The sequence below is a fragment of the Falco biarmicus genome, chromosome 12 (assembly GCF_023638135.1).
Source record: "Falco biarmicus isolate bFalBia1 chromosome 12, bFalBia1.pri, whole genome shotgun sequence".
Lineage (NCBI taxonomy): Eukaryota > Metazoa > Chordata > Aves > Falconiformes > Falconidae > Falco > Falco biarmicus.
The window spans coordinates 29538348-29557985 of record NC_079299.1 but is presented as its reverse complement, the minus strand read 5'-3'; the positions used below and the strand labels follow the sequence as shown (position 1 = coordinate 29557985).

At 39.3% G+C, this 19638-nt stretch overlaps 1 protein-coding gene across 1 annotated transcript in view; it reads right to left on the bottom strand.

Annotated features, from left to right (window-relative positions):
• The window catches only part of PUS10 (pseudouridine synthase 10), a 36705-nt gene that overhangs the window by 9693 nt on the left and 7374 nt on the right, over positions 1 to 19638 (bottom strand). Inside the window, exons 5-11 of the mRNA XM_056357753.1 lie at positions 14249 to 14283; positions 11831 to 11942; positions 10068 to 10129; positions 7433 to 7478; positions 4574 to 4638; positions 3332 to 3417; positions 336 to 461 (exon numbers count right to left, since the gene is read on the bottom strand). Of these exons, the coding sequence (XP_056213728.1) occupies positions 336 to 461; positions 3332 to 3417; positions 4574 to 4638; positions 7433 to 7478; positions 10068 to 10129; positions 11831 to 11942; positions 14249 to 14283 (532 nt within the window). The remainder of the gene's footprint in view (positions 1 to 335; positions 462 to 3331; positions 3418 to 4573; positions 4639 to 7432; positions 7479 to 10067; positions 10130 to 11830; positions 11943 to 14248; positions 14284 to 19638) is intronic.

Below are 19638 nucleotides of genomic sequence, written 5' to 3'. Positions count from 1 at the left end.
CCTTCTCATTACAAGTAATTTTATGAATTACCAACCAATAACAAGTATGGCTAGGCAAAAATACTACCATCTAAAACCATAATATCTGCATCATCTGATCAACTGAGAAGATATTTTAGTAGGATAAAAGACACTGCATAAAACAAAGCACTCATCTAATTACTCGCAGATCACAGCTAAAAAAAATGTACAAGCGTTGACTTGGAAGGATACGAGAGGGATAAAGAAACTTTTTTTTTTCCATTACACTCTTGTATTAAGTGAGTAGGTACTAAGAAAAAACATTCTAGTAATCATGAAAAATACATGCGGCAGAAGATCTCCTAGATACTTACTATCTGCTTTGAATTCTGCCATTAGATGCTCTGAAATCAGTTCTTCCACTGAAGATTCCAGCTTCCGCTCCCCATCAATAATCCAGGGAGTCTGAGGTAAATTCCTTGAATATTTGTTGTATCTTCCTGTATAAAACAACGATGTTACCCGTAAACATTCTAAAGCAATGGAGAAAAGCTCCAGTATGCACAATGCATTTAACTGTCACCAGAGCCTTGTGAAAATAAATTTACAGGCTTAAACTTGTTTTACAGCAAGAGCATTACAGCACCAGGACGAAACGCATGCTGCAGCACCTCGGAGAGCCGCAGCACCCGAGATGGCCACCTCAAAGGTAGACTTGGAGAGCCTGTTGATGCAGCCATACCTTCAGGTGTAACCACAGAAACAAAACTGTATATAGCCTGACACGGCTGGGACTAAATCCCCGAGGTTCAAGTGCCTAGTCTGAGTCAACTTAATTCGGAATGGAAAAAACGATTTTTTTGTAATCGCAGCATGGTCATGAACCAGCCTCCCACGTCCAACCTATGCCTGCTCACCACTGCCTGTGTGTCCCAAGCAAAGAAGTCCCCACATCCTCCTGTATCAAGCAGTTCAGGTTTCAATCCAAGTTCTGCCATTGGCTGAATGTTTATCAAAAGCAACCCAAACTAAAATGCTTTGGCTCATTACGAGGAAAACCATGTGAGCAAAATGTCTCAATAATAAACTGGTACAAATTTCAAGAGCCTTGAAAAGATGCCAGATAAAGAGATTGCCACCCTCTGACTGATTGCAGTCATTGTCTAGAGTTATGTCACACTGCATGCCACCTCCCGTGACACCAGGGCTGCTATAACAAGTCTGACATGGATGACCACGATAAGCTTTCTTATTGACAGGTTTTATAAGAAGTGGAAATATGCACAAAACAAGGAACTCTTTCATAAAGAACGAGTAATCCCCCTGCACAACAAGTTTCAATCTGAAACCTTGCATATAGAAAATAAAACAAATTTCAAAGTAGCTACGCATATTATACCGTGCCTCTGTCATCTCATTTTTTTTGGTTTTCAGTATCACATTTTCCTATTTCTAACAATGTTTCGTTCTTGCATTTTGATCTGCAGAAAAATCCACACAAACAAATGGGGACTCTGACTAATAGTGTTTCACTAGGGCAAATAATGAAAGTACTATGACTAATCATTCAGAAGTCAGCTTCACACTGCTAAATTCTCTTTCCATAAAATGGAAAAAGAAAAATAACATTCTTTTTTCTCATCTCCCTATTCTAATAATTTTAGCTTTTAATCTGAACAACAGTGGGTTAAAAAAAAAAACCCAGAAGGTGTTTCTTGGTTTGAGATCTTCTCCCAAACCCTTAAAAAACAAAGCTGGGGGGAAGTGATCACTAAACATCATAAACAAGGTCAGGAGGGCAATACCAGCTCTGAAACTGTGCTTAAAAATTAAGATCCCATCTCATTTAATAGTAGCAAAATAATTGCACTGTACTCAATAAATTCTATTCTGAAATTCTTCAAAAATTAAAGACAACATTCTGCCTGTTTTTTGGTGGTTTGTTTGTTTTTTTGTTGGAGCAAGCTATAAACTGTAAATTACATAATCAGTAGTAAATTACATGCAGAAAGCTAAACACTGCTCCCCCCACCCTACCCCCTCACCCCCTCTCTCTCCATAGAGATGAATTCTGATAAAACCGTCCAACAAAGTGACCTAAAATAAAACAGCGTATTTGGAAAAGGCTAAAAGACACTGGATGTCTTGGATTCATGACAATGTACATCTTTCGAATCAGTAATTAAAAATAAGAAGCAGGTATGTATCAACTAGCCTGCCATGAGAACATTCACTTTTGCCTTTTGTCTTTTCATTTTATGTTTTCCTTTATTCAGGATTCGTACCATCCTTTCAAACTTAGTATGCTGAATTTAAATTGCAGAGTTTTTTAAAATATAATCTCCTTGCAAATATTTAAACAAGACTGGGGGAAGGGTAGATACTCTTCCTGGCAGGTGATAAAAAAGTTGAATCACCTCAACTCAAGGACACCAAGGGCTGTTATGCTAGCTGTCTCACCCAGTTTTTTCAGATGTTATCTTGGAGGGGGACGATGACGGGACTGGAAAGAGCTAAACTCCAAAATTTAACCTTTATTAATCCCATTAAGAGAGGTAGTTTTGGATGAAATAATATGCAGATAAATCAGATGGTGAAAACCTCTGAATCCAGATCAAAATTCAAGCAAGTGAACAGCACTGCCAGCAGGGAAGTGCCTTTCCCAAACCACGTGCTTATTACGAAGGACATGTTACAACTGCAAGTTTTGCAGGGATAAGCGTTTTCCAAAGAAGAGAGCAAGCTTTGACGACATGGCAAAACTCTTCGTTTCATAAACTGCTTCTGGATAAGCCCCTGTAATAAGCAGGGGCACAAAGGAAGTTTCTTTAAATCTTCACATCACCCTGGGCTGTCTCTAGAATAGACAACTGTTCCATCTGTCAAAGCAAAAAAACCAACCCACCAACGGCAAGGAAAAGCAGAATCTCCTTAAATATCCAGAAGGTATGTGTGCGCGCACACTGGGAGCAGCCGAAGTGCCGCATGCCCCTCCTGCAGCTCCCAGCATGGGAACCCTACGCGGGCCCTGATACAGCTGTCTGCAGATTCCACTCCTCTTCAACCATATTCCACCACCCACTATCTCCAAGTTTAAATTCACAATCTAAAAGCAGGCAAATAGTTTCGATTTTAGCTTGTTGATCTGTAATTTCTAGCTTTTGACAAAATCATGTCTTCAGCAAAGGCCAAGTATATTTTCTTCCCTTTTCAAAAAAGTCCACTCTTGGACAGAGCCAGATTTGTTTCTTCACTGCTCCTTACACTTAACTACAGGGATCAACAAACAGCAAGAATCTTCTGGGTCTCGTGGCAGTATTATGAAGTTATGTTTAAGACAACACAGCAGCAAATAAATGGATCACTTTACCGGCCACAAAAACTGCACCATTATTGCACTGAATTTCCACAGCAACACAGAGGTTCTTTGGTGAACCTGGGGGACATGGAAAATGCCTGTATAAAAAAAAATAATAAAATTACTAGTAATACCAGAACATGATGGAGCATCACCTGGGGGACACGGAAAATGCCTGTATAAAAAAAAAAAAAAAATTACTAGTAATACCAGAACATGATGGAGCATCACCATAGCGATAATGGCATGAAAGATGACAACTTCAGTTGCACAAAACACAGCTACAGCATAAAATCAGCATTCACATTAAAAGCTGGAACACCAAGAAATGGATAAATGTTAACCAAATCAAGAACACTGCATTGCAAATATGTTTGTCAGTCTGTCATTGAACATTACTGAAGTAGAACACTCCAAAATGGGCTAATAAGATACCATAGGTACCGTGCTATTGCTCTAGCAAAACCAAAACTCAATGCCACATGAAAACCGTCTTCAGGATCTATTACCACATCTTTGCTGGGAATCAAAGAAAAGAGCTGCAAAGACTTAGGGCAATTAAGCACAGTGAACCACAGAGAAAGTGTCTGTTGAAGTCTTCCCCCTGCTTGTGATTGTTACCACATTACAGCATTTGTTCTTTTCTTAAAACTCAACTCCTAACACTTTGGAAATACAGGAAAAAGTCTTTCTTGTAAAGAAAAGCTTGCCTTACAAACTGTAAGGATCAAAATACAGAAGGAAGTTCCAAGATTTCCAAATCTCTTCTGTGGTTTTGGGGATGTACATCAAGATTTTTGAATGTAAATTATTGTCAATACTACACCAAACTGTTTTTACTTCTAACTGTTCTAAATCCCACGCCAGCCCAGAGAGTTGCAGTGATGCACTGCCGAAAGCACAGAGCAGAACTGCAGCTCTCTGACCCATGATTTCTCCTCTGTGCTGCTCCTGAGATAATCAACCAAAGAAGCACTTTTACTAATGGGAAAAAGACCACATTTGTGTCATGTCCAGTTTTCCATCCTCTGTGAATCAAGCATTTAAAGATTACTCCTTAATTAAAAGATCTAGAATGACATTCTATTACCAGAAGAACAGAAACCACATTTTAACCAATAAACTAGCAGAATTTAAACAATTAAAAGTTCTTTTATAGACATCTTACCACTACTTACCCATCTAGTATTTTCCTCCCCATCCTAATTCTATACAAAAGCACAATACTAAGAACTAGTTTCAGTACATACTTACTTGAGAAAATCATCTTCTTTTATCTTCTCTAGGGCTTTTATAACTGCCATTCTAGTGAAAACAGACTGCACAGTGAAATGAAAAAATGAGTCAAGAACTAAGAGAAGCTAAGAAAGGATATGCCTAAGGAAGGAAAAAACCCCACCCTAAACCATACACACTATATGCTTCTCACAATAGGTTTTTTCACTTGTGTTTTGTGTTTTCTAAAAGCAACTCTGTATCAGCAAGAATTCAGTGATCTTAACCTTAATAGGGCAACCAAGAGCAACAGGTAATTTTGCCAAAACCTATTCAAGTAATTTTAGGCACAACATGAAAGCATTCCAACTAATACAGTTGACAGATTGGAACACAGCAGTTATTTAGCTGTAGAACTAAGATTTTCCCCTTTGTTTCTAGAATACATGTACAAACAGTAGTGTACATTCCCTCACTCCGTTCGCACAAAAAAACCCCAAGCACCACTGATTTTGAGCAGGTCTAAAGTTACTGTCACGCTTCCAAATAAACCTACTCGAACTCCCTAGAATATTCGATTGCTAAGCCTGCCCTTTGGTTAGCTGAAAGAAATACTAAGCGTATCTTTGGGATATCGTCTTATTTCAGATTATATACAAAAGCGTGCAAAAGTAAGAACCAAAAAAGTAGTGCTTGGGAGCTCAGGTACAAATTGCAAAATAGAATAAAACCAGAATCCTAAGCCCATGAACAGAAACCTAAGCTAGCCTCCCCATTTTCAAGAGTTAAGTATGCCCAAGCCCCAGCTTTCATCTCAGCGACAGCAGGCAGGCAGCTCTTCTGAAAGTAAGACTGTTGAGTAGGTATCTGTTTATAAAGTTCAAAGGTTCATTCATACTCAGAAGTAAGGGCTCTGAACGGTAGGGCTTGGCAGCTCCAAAACTGTGGAAGGCAAGCAACTTCAGACTCCCAAGCTGCATCAATTCACAAGGGTGAACCGACAGTAGAAGTAGTAATAATAATACAGTAGTGGCAGGAGCCATGACTACCATCCTCTATGCAGACAGGTGCTGCTGTCGATAAATCAAGTGAGGTTAAGGTAGAAAACATGGAATTTAGGTTCCTGGAACAGGAGAAGCAACTGTAACATGTGAGGTGGAATCCTACTTTAGGAAGGCTAAGGAGAGTAGGTCTCTAAATGAACATGCTAATCTAAGCATGGTCAGTTATGAGATCAAACCGTATTACCCAGGGTTTTACCCAGTCAGGTCTTGAAATCTTCCATGGATGGAGCTTGCACACCCTCTCTTCATAGCCTGCTCCACTGTCCAACTGTCTCATGGTAAAAAGTTTTTTCTTATATCTACACCGAACCTCTCATTTCAACTTATTTCCGCTGTCTCTCATCCTTTCACCGTGCCCTGTGATTAACAGCCTGGCTCTCTGTTCTGAAAAACCTTGGTACCAGGGGGAAAAGCACTTCAGCCCTCCTGAAAGCCACCTCTTCTCCAAGCTGAAGAAGTCCAGGTTCCCCAGCCCCTCCTCCTAGGGCCTGTGCTCCAGCACCCTGACTGTCTCGATGGCCATCTGCCGAATTTCCAATTTAATGATGTCTTTTTGGCAAAGTGGATTGAGGCTTTGGAAAAAAACCCGAAAAATACTGGATTGTTGTTTGGGACAATTCAAGTCTTTGCTCTAACACACAGTTCCTGGCTGCCTTCAGGAAAGCTGCTCTTTCTCCTTCTTAGCATAAATTAGAGATAATAGTGCTTCCCTTCCTCTTAGAACAGATGAACTGGAAATCCCTTAAACTAGCAGCAGGTTTAAATAACTATCTACAGCAGATGACAGAAATTTTCACTCAGAACCCAGTTTTTATAATACTTCTCTGATTAACACAGCCCTTGAAGCTAGCTTCAAGCACAGCTTCTTTATAAGGATAAACCTCTGACAGCTCTTCAGAGCCGGTATTCTTTCCTTTAGATTCCCCTACATCTTGTTACCTGTGTGGTTTTAACAGCCAGACCCTGCTGGTTTAGCTCCTTATGTGGGATTTCCCCCCTTTTAAAGGAAAGCAATGCAGCAAGCAGTGAGTTATAACAATGCAATTCTTCTAAAAAAAGACTTGCATTTATTGGTCAGGTGGAGTAGAGTAGGCAGAATTTCTGGGTCAGACTGCCTCTGCCAAATGTCGGTAGACACTTCACCAGAAAGAATAAAATGCCTTGCATAGGCTTCTGATAGAAGTTACTTGTTCTCCCTCTGATCACATCAACTGTCCTACTTATATCAGTTTCTCTCCGACTGTTTTTTTATTCTTACATGTCCTCTTTTCCATCAATGATTGTGTGCGTGCTCAGGGTCTGCAACAAGTAGCAAGGTCCCTTTTTTTTCCTCCCCTCCTCCAGAGGTAGACAGGATAAAACCATCCTGCATGTATTGTGTCTTTCATTCAGATCAGAGAACATGAAAACTGCAGTGTGATCATTTCTCTTTTGGCTGCGGAGTCTCATCTTCACAATGTGACTTATCTGAACTGTTTCACCCATGGAGAGCTTGAGGATCATCCTTTATGCTCCTTTTAATGCATGACAATCAAATTCCTAGATCTTAAGGGAGGTATTTACAGAGAACATTCCTAAAATTATGGCCTTTAGACAGTCTGGAAAATGAATGACCTAAAGAAAAGCACCAAGCTCTTAGTATTCCTAAGCAAAGAAATGTTAAGTGAATAAAGGAGACAACTTTATTTTCAGACAATTGAAAACTAGAGAGATTTTTCATGAAGGAAAACCAGACATTAAACACTGACTGAATACCCAGATAAGTTCTTTGTTGTAGCTACTGCTGTGAAAATCTGAATGCCAGAAAAGAAATACAACAATGATGAGGTCCTACCTGTTTGTTCTTCACTCGTTTGAAACACTCAGGACAAGCTGTGGCTCTAAACACAGAAATGAAAATTAGCTGATACTCTTTCAGAAAAATTAAACAAACAGGCAGACAGACTTAGAAGCATAGCATGTACATGGACTTTCTATCAATATGTCCAGTATCTCACTTCCACAACCTAGCACAGAGCAGAGTTTAAAATTAACTTTATCCTAAACCACAAATGGCAGAAGGCGTGCGTTGCTTGATCTAGAGAAAAAATATGGACAAAGCTGTGTAAGCCTCTTTTGGTCTGGCCAACACAAATGTGTCTCAGCTTTGAGATAGGATGGAAAAGCGCACGAGAAGTTTAGCTTTCAGTCCTTTCCAATCTTTCTCAATAAAGGTCATGATTTATGTTGAAGTTCTGTGCAAGACTTGCTGACATCCCGAAATCTGCACTTGCTGTTCTTAGACAATGCATACTACAAACTAGAGATTCAAATTGCTGCTTCTGGATAGGAAAATTCAATTTACTACAGGAAAAGTCACCCCGGGTGTTCAATACCATTTGCGCTCTGCCTCTTCAAAAGGAAACTATTGGTTGTTTCATGAAAGTGAAAGCCAAGTCAGTGAAATACTTTTTCTGAGTACTGTAGAGGAAGTCGCTGTTCCTATTAGTGGATTTCTATGTATGCAGTTAAAGATGATTTCTAGCCTGCAAGACTATTTATCATTTCTTGCTGACGCTTTTCAACACCTCTGTGACTATTTCAGACTATAAGGAAGCAGGTCTGATCTCTTGCTGTTTCTATACAAGCAACTTGCATGGCCAGTTTGTGACACAAAGCATCGCAAATTCCCTCTTCTGGAATTTCAGTACCACCATACCTTTAAACATAAATCTCCAAATATAAACTAACAAAAGCCAATTCAATCTTCCAGGCCAAACGAAGAGTCATTTTAGCACACTTGCCTACACATAATTGAGTAAAAACAGCTTGAAAGATGAGAAATTGCAGACGCCATACCTGGAAATCCCACCCCAAAACATACCTGGAGGACTTCTCCAGGTTGACGCATGGTCCTACTTTGTTTCCACAAAGAGCATGACTGTCATTACTAAAGCTGTGACAATTGCCAAACTTACCATATTTACATTGAAACCAAACCATTGCCTCAGAATATGCCCAGAGCCAGCCATTCACATATGCAGAATGCCTTGACGCCTGACAAACTACTATGTAATTAAATTAGGTAATACGCTGTTACTTCAGAAAAATGTCTAAAACCTTAATTGCTGTTTAAGTATGCCACAAAGAGAAGGCAAGTAAAAGGATATTGTCAGGCCACATGGAATAAACCTGAGTAGTTGGAACGTGGAATGGAACTTCTTTACAGCTTTCACCTCTAACTATTCTGCTTGGAGCGCTAACATTGGCACCATAACATGCTCGACATCAATATTTTTGAAATGTCACAAAAAGGATGGAAGGATGAGCTGAAAATAAGAGCTGAGAGGTTTCAGAGGAAGGAAAAGCACTGCAGAAAACAAGAATTGATCAAGTAACATTAAATAAATAAGAACAAAAGGGTGCAGGATCCAGAGACACTTGAGTTTGTACAGAATTGCAGGTACTGTTATACAGAATCGTAGTTTGGCCTTACTACTTTCTCCCTGTTTTGCCCAGTCTTGAAGAAGCTGGAAAGGGAAGCTGTTCAGCAAACACTGGTAATCCATTCTCCCCAATACCTGCTTTGTCACCAAGCATGGTCACTCCCTCATCCCCCCCGCCCCCCCCCCCCCAAGCCAAACAGAAGATGCAGTTGTTGAAAACCGAAAAGGTTCAAACACAGATCACAAATTGCTAGAGGGGGTCAAATCAGGGAAATATATAAAGGCTGCAAAGGCAATCTCTAGTTTCAAGAGACGAATTCACTATGCAAGACAGAAGACTATGCTGAGCCTCCTTCTATGCTAAGATTTAACTTGCAGTAGGGGCACAACTGATGAAACTGACTGAAACTTAAGTTTTCCAGGAAGCATCAGCAAACAGGAAGAGTGAACCTAATTATCCAGAATATACTACAGCTAGATTTTGAGAAATCAGATTAAATGGCAGCAAAATTCACAGAAATATTTTGCTTCTGTTTGTATAGCAAATGCCCTACTGGGCTAGGCCAAAAACGACATGTGGTAGCCAGGGAACTTCTGCTTATTTTAATCAACCAGCTAAGTTGGATTAATGCACTTCAAAGCCTTCCCTCCCATCCATGTTTCCTATAAGAACAGGAAAACCTAGGCACGACCTCAAAACGATTCCCTCACCTGCAACTACCTGGTTTTAATCTATTTTTTAAATGATACGGCTATATTGAAGAGGGTAGTGACTTTGAAAAGGGCTGAAATTGAACAATTTATCTGAATGTTCTCCTTCCAGTTCAAATCAAAATTCTGGATGACTTTGTTCATTGGCTTTAAAGCATGGAACTAGAGATGGTGTAACTTTAAGCTCCACAACTGTAACTGAATACGAGGAAGTTTAGATGCAGGCCCCATTCTAGTTTATAAACACTGCATATTCTCATCTGTAGCAAATCCAAACCAACAATGTTGCACAATATTTAGATAAGATCTTTTGTTATTTATATAAAAACTTACAGGAAATGGCACTCCTCGTCTGTTTCTGGGTGAGCAAAGACCACGCTAACTTCAAACAAACTCTAAATCAAAAATAAAAAAAAAAAAAGGAGGTAATAGGTTTTTTAAAGGAACAGGGAGGATATTCTCAAGCACCCTTATTGTAGCATTAGGAAAACAGTCAAGAGGTAGACAAAAGAGAAAGAAACCCATTTACTCTACAACATCACCTAAAAACATCAAAATGTGCCATAATAGCATTTGCATTTCTGAAGTAACCGAAGACTATCTGAGAGCACTTCAAACACATGAGTGACCTACACATCATAGATAGCGGCCCCATTTCGCACAGGGGGAACTGAGTCAGACAGTGTACGCTCAAAGCCTATTACGGTCACTAAACTTCACAAACCTTCTGGGAGAGCAGTGCATAGCGTGGAATAAAGATAAAAACCCTGTAATAGTCACCACTGTAAAATTTTGTCAGGGGCTTCGTTTGCAATGACTGGATGGCCTTGGGGCAAAGAAAGGCAACATGTCCTAGTAGACTGACAGCTAGACCAGAAACTCTAGTGTAATCTCAGTTCTACCCTCAATTCCCTCCTTGGCCTTGGGCAAACAACACTCATTACTTCTGTTATTCAGATACCAGAATACCTCAAGAGGGCTATTGAAAAGATTGGCTAATATTCAAGTGCCTTGTAGATAAAGAGCACTAGACAAGTAACTTTTATAGTACAATGATGTCTGGAGTGGCTCAGTGCCTAAGTGTTGTAGAGCTTTTGCTAACTTTGTATGCAAGAAGTTTGTTTCTACTTGGATCATCTTCTGGGTAACCCAGTGTTTCTTTCTTCGCTAACACAAAAGGGATGCTTTCAATTTGCACTCCTGGGAAAAGACAATCTGTAATTATTATGGAAGTTGAAAAATCAACATAAAGGCTAAGCGACTCTAGTCCTAGGGTCAGTCCTATGGCTGATGACAAGTAAAAACTGCAGACTGCCTTGTCCTCAGCAGGAATTTGAGCCATGTTTGCAGAAATTTTACATTCACGATGACGGTGTTTCTGAATTTGTCTGGCAATATCTGAACGTCACATTCAGTCAATGCATTTCGGAAACATTTTAAGAATGTTAGTCAGAATCTCAAAGTTGGAAAAAGGGTTTGAAAAAACATTTCTAATGCCTACTTAGAGGTATTGCGGGTTCCAACATGCCTATCTCTATCATTCATTAAAGTGAACAAGAACCGGTATTTCCTCTTTCAGTATGTTCCTGAAATATATTTTATCGATAGAATTTAACATGCTAACAACATGAACAATTTATCTCAGAGAGCAGTAACAGCGTTGGCAGTTAATAGGAGGGCAAAGAAGGAATGTGTGAGCATTCCTTAGCCTCTGGAAAACTGAGATCCTGGAAAATGAGAAAACTGAAAAAGCCTCATTGATCGAAGGAGGATGGCAGCCCAAGAGCAAGAGATTTAGCAAAAGACTACGACGGTTTCAGAAGATGCGATGATCTACATATACAAAAATGAAGATTGGACCCCTCAGTATTGAGACTGGGAGATCTCTGGTTAAAAGAATTTCCCCCCTGCTTCCCCCTACAGCGAGTGTAAGAGCAGTGCAACTGGTTTGTCTGTTAATGAAGGGGAAAAAGTATCTTTCCCCGCCCTCCTGTTCATATATATATATATAAGTATATAAATATATACACACACACAAACACATATATAAAAAAAAAGAAGAGAGGAAAAAAAGTGTTTTCTTATTTATACAACACCTTTCCATCAGCAGGAACACCCAACTCTTCTGACAACTGGGGATGAATAATCCACTTATAAGCTTCTTTCAGTTGAACAATGTCATCCTTTGCCAAGGAAAGGCCCAGATTTCTGAATCACAAAGAAATAATAACTTGCACAAGGGTCTGTCAAAGACAGATACATGACATATAATATTGCAAGACAAACTGAAGTAACTAGCACCAGGTAAACAAGAAATGCAGAAATAAAAAAATACAAAAGTACTAAGCATATAGACCATGGCATGAAAGAATGAAAGGCTGTTCCAAGACCTCTATAACGGCACTATCTCTTTGTACTGAATTAATAAACAAAGTGTTGTGGAAACGTTAAGGCCAGACCAGGATTCCAAGTAAGATACTTCCCATTAAATCCATAGTTTGGCAGGGAGTAGCTAAAGGTGTAGCTACTTAAGCTACAGTCTGCTCAAGCACAGGGAGGACAAGGTTGCCTCCTCCCTGCCTCTGACTGTGCATTCCTGCCAGCACCTGCACGCTGACACTACACAGCATGGTAAGTAATACCAGCCCACTGATCCCATTTAAAGCAAATGCTAATCCACCAAAAAAGGTTTTAAAGGTTTTGTTTTTCAGCCTGCTCGGTGAGCTATCAGCTGTCCCAGTCAAATAAGCACTTACGTTAACATAAGAAAGACAGAAGGTATGTGCAGATGAAGGCAAGATCCTTCTGATAGTAAAGCCACATCTAGTTCAGCTTAAGTAAACTGAGCATCTGGATCCTGCAGGGCAGCACCTGTACTACTTGCCAAGGAGCCTCCTGGACAGCTTCCACACTAAGTGATACCTTGTGTTGCCCTTTGTTTAAAAAAAATATGCAAAAAATATCTTGTTAGACTTATTTTTATTGTTAAAAGGGCGTTCTAGTCCTTCACTAAAGGAGGGTGTAAACTCCAGTGGGCACAAATTCTCAGACAGAAAAGCTGAGATGACAATCTCAATTGATCTTGTTGGGACAGGCTCAGCTACCTCTGTAGGTACAAGGCAAGGCCTTGACTCCTGTGTCATTGCCTGTGGAGAGAAGTTAAAAGGAGCAGATGCCTGTGAAGGGTGCCAGCATATGATTTCAAACCACTTGCTGCAAACTCACAGAGCAAAGCGCACGTCCTCCTATACAAATGGCACCAATGGTAGGCTCTGTGGACAGTATTTGCCCTACAGTGCCTCATTCTCTCTCAAGCAAGTTAATGAAACAATTACTTTAAAATTAGTCTCAAAGTAGGAAGTGATTCATCATTATTTAGTCTAGCTTTCTATGAGTATCTTGAAATGGTACTTTCAGCCAAGACGGCTTCCACCAAAGACTATTTCAGTATCCGCAACTAACCCTGAGACAAGTGGATTTCTTTCCTCCTGAGCACGAAGACAATTCTTCCCTTCAGAATGTCTCTAATATGTTTGCATTTGGCCAGGGGTGGGAGGCATCCTAGAGCAGACAAAGACTCAGGCATGTAAGCTGATTTCAAAACACGGAGGGATAAAAACCAGAAGAGTCAAAACTAACTTGTACCCACAGCACTAATATCTTTCTTGCTACGCTGCTGACTTTTCACCATTACCTGACTAACAATTTTCAGTCACTATTGATGTAAGCTAAATCTGATACGGTGGCAAAATGAAGAGGTCTGTACTTCATTACGTTTTCCATGTATGAGAAGATTCTAGCTCACAGATGGCATTGTGGCATCTCTCAGGACCACTAAGTTAACTCAAAGCTGTACAGTTGGACAGACAGCCTGCACTCCGAGCTGAAACACCATGTCCTAGCTATAATCACACTATGAGGCAAAAGATATAAGAAACCCCAATTAAGGTCAAACCAGGTAAAAACCCAAAGAAACAAAAAACCACACAAAAACCAGCTGCCATCTTATCCTACATAAGCATCAAGTAAACTGGGAAACTGGATAAGACTATATAATCAGTTTCTCGTCTGCTCAACATTTATATAGACAAACGGTGTCCATATAAGAGAGACAAACAGACCACAAAAATTATGGACAATAAAAGATAATTTTAAAAACCCCAACAAATAAAATGACAGCACATCCCAGTTCTGGATTACCTTATGATTAGTTTTGAAGGTACAAAGTAAGTTAAAATCTTCGCCAAGGACATAGAAGTGAGTCTATATCTTCTACAACTGTTAGCAGAAGTACCTTTATATGAAACCAACTGTCCTGACCTTGAAAATATAGCATTAATTGCTTGGTTAAAAGTTTCTCTTAACGTATGTGTCTCAGCAGGTCCACTGCATTAAGTGGTTTCTCATTTCTACTATGTTGGAAAAAAGTTACAGTAAGAGTATCTCTCCTTTCTCTAAATCTGGAGAACTCTCTAATAGAAGTGGTATGAGAGTTGCCAAAAGAAATTACTCACCTCATTTCCTGTTTTACCAGCAGCCAAGCAGCACGCTATAGGTCACCAGCCATGCCCAGGAAGAAGAGAGGGGAAAAAAAAAAAAGAAAAAGGCAAGTGAAATTCAGGCTAAAAACTCCCAACAATCTGAGAGACTTAGCACAAGGAAAAATGTTTTATAAACTCAGGGAAAAAAGGAAATATTAGGATTTTAATTTAGTTTTTGCTTTATAAGTGGAAAGATAGAATTGGAGCTTGTTTTTATTTGTAAGACATCACTTTGCAATTCACCTCAAATCCTATCTGACTAAAAAAAAAAAAATCAGGCTGCATTAAACACACATCGAAACTTGCTATTAACTCTACAACTAGAAAAAAGACTAAGTCAAGTGCAACTAACAGTTATCTACCAGAAAAATTAAAAAAGAAAGGAAAAGAAAGACAAAAAGGAAAAAGGAAAAGAAAGACGAAAAAGGAAAAGAGAGGGAAAAAGGAAAGAAAGGGAAAAAGGAAAAAGGAGGGATGGTATATGAAAACTGATTTGACATGTAAATTAAAACAAAACATAAAATTCCATTAATCCAGTTATCCTTTTTAAAAAACACAAAATAAAAGACATACTTGGTCTTACGGAGTCACAAACCCTTTCCCTGAGGACTGCCCCCTTATTTAAAGCATACCCCTTAGTTTAGGAGACATAGGCTGAACATGAGAAAGCTGAGGAACAGAAGGAATAATTCCAGAAATCAGAGGGAGCTTTTAGTACAAACGCTTGAGTTCATTAGCAATTATTGATCACATAGCATACGTAGGAGTGGCTGCAAGGTGTGATCTGAGATAAGAATCAGATGGGCAGATTCAGCCTCGAATTCTCCTTTTTTATTTCCCAGTTGCCCTTCTGTTGCTTTGTGCAGATTCTCTGTGAATACCACCTTCTTCGGCTCCTGATGCACTTCTTTGAGCGGAGTTTCCAAGAGGTAATATTCACTTTATTCATGTGACCATAGGATAACTCAGGAAGCTCAGGAGGTCTCTGTCCAACCTTGTGCTTATAGCAGGATCGGCTATGAAATCGGACAAGGTTCCTCAGGACTCTGTGCAATGAGTTCTCAAAAATGTCCGGTAACGGAGACTGCACCACCTCTCTGGACAACCTGCTCTAGCTTGATTCTCCCTAATTTGTGCATTGTCAACAACTCTTCAAACTCTACTCCTGTCCTCTAGCAGCCTTATATGTGTAAATAAACATGATGTAGCAGATCCCTTAGACGTGACCAGGGAGGATGACCATGAACCATCACGCAGGTGTCCCAGCCAACAAATGAAACTCAGCAGTGTAAGAATCAACAATGGTTATATGAAAGGTCAAAAGCAGAATTAAAATTACCAGTGGTATGAAAGGCAGAATAATACAAATGTAAGCCCCAAGCAACAACAGTCTGTTGAATCAGTGCAACAATAACAGACTTGAACAAATTTAAAAATTATGAAGAAACTGAAGACTTCCAAACAGCACTGCTTATGCTAAAAGCTTCTAAAAGCGTATCTTTCCCAAACTCTGCTCTGGGATCCCAATATTTTAGAGGTGCATCTCTTTGCAGTCTCACTCACTTCTCTTTGTACTGATATATTGATTCTACAAGATGATCTATTACTTCAGTGTAGTAACTGTTCAGTGCTTTAGGATTTAAATTTTGACTCTGTGTGGGCCAAGAGTGACTGCCATTCTCTGCACCACAATGAAAACACACCTTACTAAACTGAAGTGCATTGCAGTTAACTAGAATTTTAACTTTGACCACAAATTCCCTTTCTACTAGGTCTAAATAAGTGTGTGTGTGCTGGGGGGCGGGGGGGGGGGGAAGGTGATGTTGGACGCATGTATTCAGAAGACCTGTACAATGTTTCTATTTCAACAGAATGCCTATCAGTGCAAAAACAATTAATAAGAAGAGAAAACCTCTCCTCAACCTCCTACAATGAAGCAACAACAACAACAGCATTTTCAGTTCTTCCTCTACTCAAAACAACAACAAAATACATTCAGACTGGCAGGATGCCATTTAGGCAATAGGACCTGTGCTGTCAAGACAGTCTGGACACCTAGTCTCACCATCCTCACTGAAGATGAATTCCAAAAATCAAGTTGTTTGGGTTTTTTCATTGTAGTTGTTTCAAGCCAAAATTGGTAGTTTTCAACCTGTGGACTGCACACTACTAGTAAAGTATCATAGAAAGGTGACTCCATATGCTTGTCATACAACTATATATATGTATGCAATTTCCAAAGGAGTTAGTATTGCAAAAGCAGCGAACACCACTGATTTGAATTCTTCAGAATTTTAAATCCCTTCCCTGTCTTTCATTCTTCATACAGTACCTGTCGAAAGAATTACTGTCTATTGGTAAGGAAATAATTCTGAAAAAGGGATTTGAAAACATCCATCAAGCTTAAAGCAGCAGAGCCAGGATCACATCATCTTTTCATTGATATCAGAAGGACCCACATCATAGATCTCTGTTACATGTTGATAGAGGAACTCAATCAAAAAAACCACCTACTACCCTTCCTTTTGTACATCTAAAAAAATGAGGGAATCTTAAAACCAGTGTTAGAAATATTAAGGGGAAAGAGGGATGGTGAAGAGAGAACATAAACTTTGTTAGATACATGATACACAAAACTGCAAACTACTGAACAAAATACTGTATTCATGGAATACTGTTTGCTCAAATTCACGGTGATTCATTATCCTGCATATGCAGACAGTAAGACAAAACACCATGAAGCCTACTGTAATCTTGTTTGCATAATAACACAGACAAAATCATAAATAAAAAGTTTCCACTTGAAATTCCTTGAACCTAATTCTGACCTAGAGAATATGACAACCACAAAACTGGTCTAGAAAGCTGCATTTGACAAATGCCAATTAAAGAAAAAAATCTCATATATCTTGATCTAAAGCACATGTAGGTTTGGTACTCAGTTGGGTGGCTGATCTCACTCCTTTCCCATTTCATAGGGGTATAATTACAAAAAAGAGAAAACTTCTGCATGTAAGTAGCTATGCTAAAATGAGACCACAGGTCAAATTTCATTTCCTCTCTCTTGACTTCAAAACTGAAAAAGAATTGAAGAAATTACTTTTCCCCTTCAATTAAGAGGAAACAATAGATTAGGGTACTGCGAGCACAGAAGCCAAAAGATCCCAAATTCCAAATCACATTCAACCACCAAGCCAGCCAAACCCCTCCACTGTCTCCCAGCTGTATGTGAAGCAGGGGATCAGATCCCTCTACTTCATAATTACTTTATGTTTGTGGTTTGAAAATGAAAAATGCTCATTACAGAGCTCAAGCCTGCAGGGCAATGCTTAACAGCAAATATATTTCTGAAATACACTAGCTTAGGCACTATATTGATTACAAGCTGCAGGATATTATTCAAATGCTGAGGGATCACAGTGGCAACAGTTGAAATACCAAGTGCAATCTCAGCCACAGCATTTTTTTCACTGTATTAGAAAAGAGCTTCGAGATGGGGAATTCCATGATGAGGTATACACAGTTCTACAGGGAGTAATGACTACAGATGCTATTTGCATCAATGTCCTTGTAGCAAGTACCAGGATGATGGATCACAACTGAGACTACAGAGCTAACAGTCACCCTTCTGAAGGGCATGACTCACTTCATATTCTAATATAGTTGTCTGACATAAACTTGGGACTCCTGTGTTTATGATTTATTTTAATCAAATATCCTACTTGTGGAAAGAGGTGATAGCTTCTTTGCATTACAGATACAAATACTATGCAAATGTAAATTTTATGTTCCAGTCTTCTTCAGCTCCTATCGTACATTTTAGACTTGGCAGGATGACAACTGTCATAATTAAATTAGTTGAAGGTAACATTAAAAGGCAGTTCCTGATTTTTTTGTTAAAAAGAAGCCAGAGAAAACCTTTGTGTCATAGAAAAGGTCAACGGGAGGGAGGCTGTCTTTGGGGTGTCCTCTTATGATGAAATTACGTATGTTTTTGTACAGTGCAGTTCAAAGAATTAAAAGCAGAATTTAACAAAAGACCTCTTTTCAACACAAAGCATTTTGAGATATCTGAGATATCCTGACCTATTATATTACTTGCTTCTTCTCTGTAACGGCAAAACAGGAATGGTTTTTTACCAATTATTTTTTAAAGCAATAAACGGATAGGTGGTAAATAAACCCCCGTGATTTTAAAGAGGTTCTTTCGCCACCATCACCCATTTTCACCTCTCCAGTTAGGGCACAGCTACCCAAACAGCTGGCTTAGCATTTGGCAAGACCAAAGGGGTGGAATAGAAGGGACACAGCAGGAACTTCCTAATGCAGACCTCCTCTCAGATGGACCGAAACTGTTTCCAAAGAGAATAGATCTGGTTTTGGAGCTTCCTACTCACTCATCTCACTCCACCTATTAATTCCTGTACTCTCACCACAACTTTTATTCCTTTGCTTGTACACCAAGCACTGTAGTATTGTTTGTTTGCTTGAATATAAGCACAAGATACCTTCAATGAAGCAGATGGACAGGTTGAAAATTAGACCTCATCCCTTTTAACAAACTAGCAATTTATTGTACTTAGAAGACAAAGTTATTCTAAAGTAATAAATCTGGGTTTCTACCAACTGCCTTTGCCAAGTCAGTTTTCCCAATCCAAACAGTCTCAGTGTATCATCAACATTTCAATCAGCAAGGGGAACTCTCTGAAGCATAGTACTAATTTTTTGCTTCCATTTACAGCCAAGGCTGCCTCAAAGTAAAGACACTAGCCCTGCTTGTTCAGATTAGTGTCAGAACATCCCTGAGCTAGAATTGCAATGCAATAACACCCTCTACCGAGGCATTCTGCAAAGACCCACAAGGAGGGTGAGGAAAAACAGTAGCATCAAATTTTTCTTTCCTCACTTCCACCTTTATTTAGCTATGCTATGGGGGAAAAAAAAAAAAGAGGTTATTTTTAAGCTAGATAAACTGTAGCTGTCAAGCTAAAGATGTATAATGGAAACGTATTAAGAACTTGCTAACACGGGAATTGCAGTTGGGACTATAGCCAAAAGATTCTGTGCATCACTTTGTTTTTCGCTCATTGAGGCTATAATGAATAGAGAGGGAGGCCTCTGCAATGACTAGTGAAGGTAGACTGGAAATGAAAAAGACCTGATCAATAGTACCCCAAAAATACCAAGGCTCCTCTTTTTTTAAACACCTAAGCTTACGGACTAAGTTTGACCTACATGTGGAGTTTTACAGAGCATCATAGGCACACATGCATACCTAACCTGGAAATGCTTTTTTGGCATATCTCATTTTTTGGATGCACATAAAACCAATGGGAATAAAGGCAGTGCATCCAGCCAGAAAG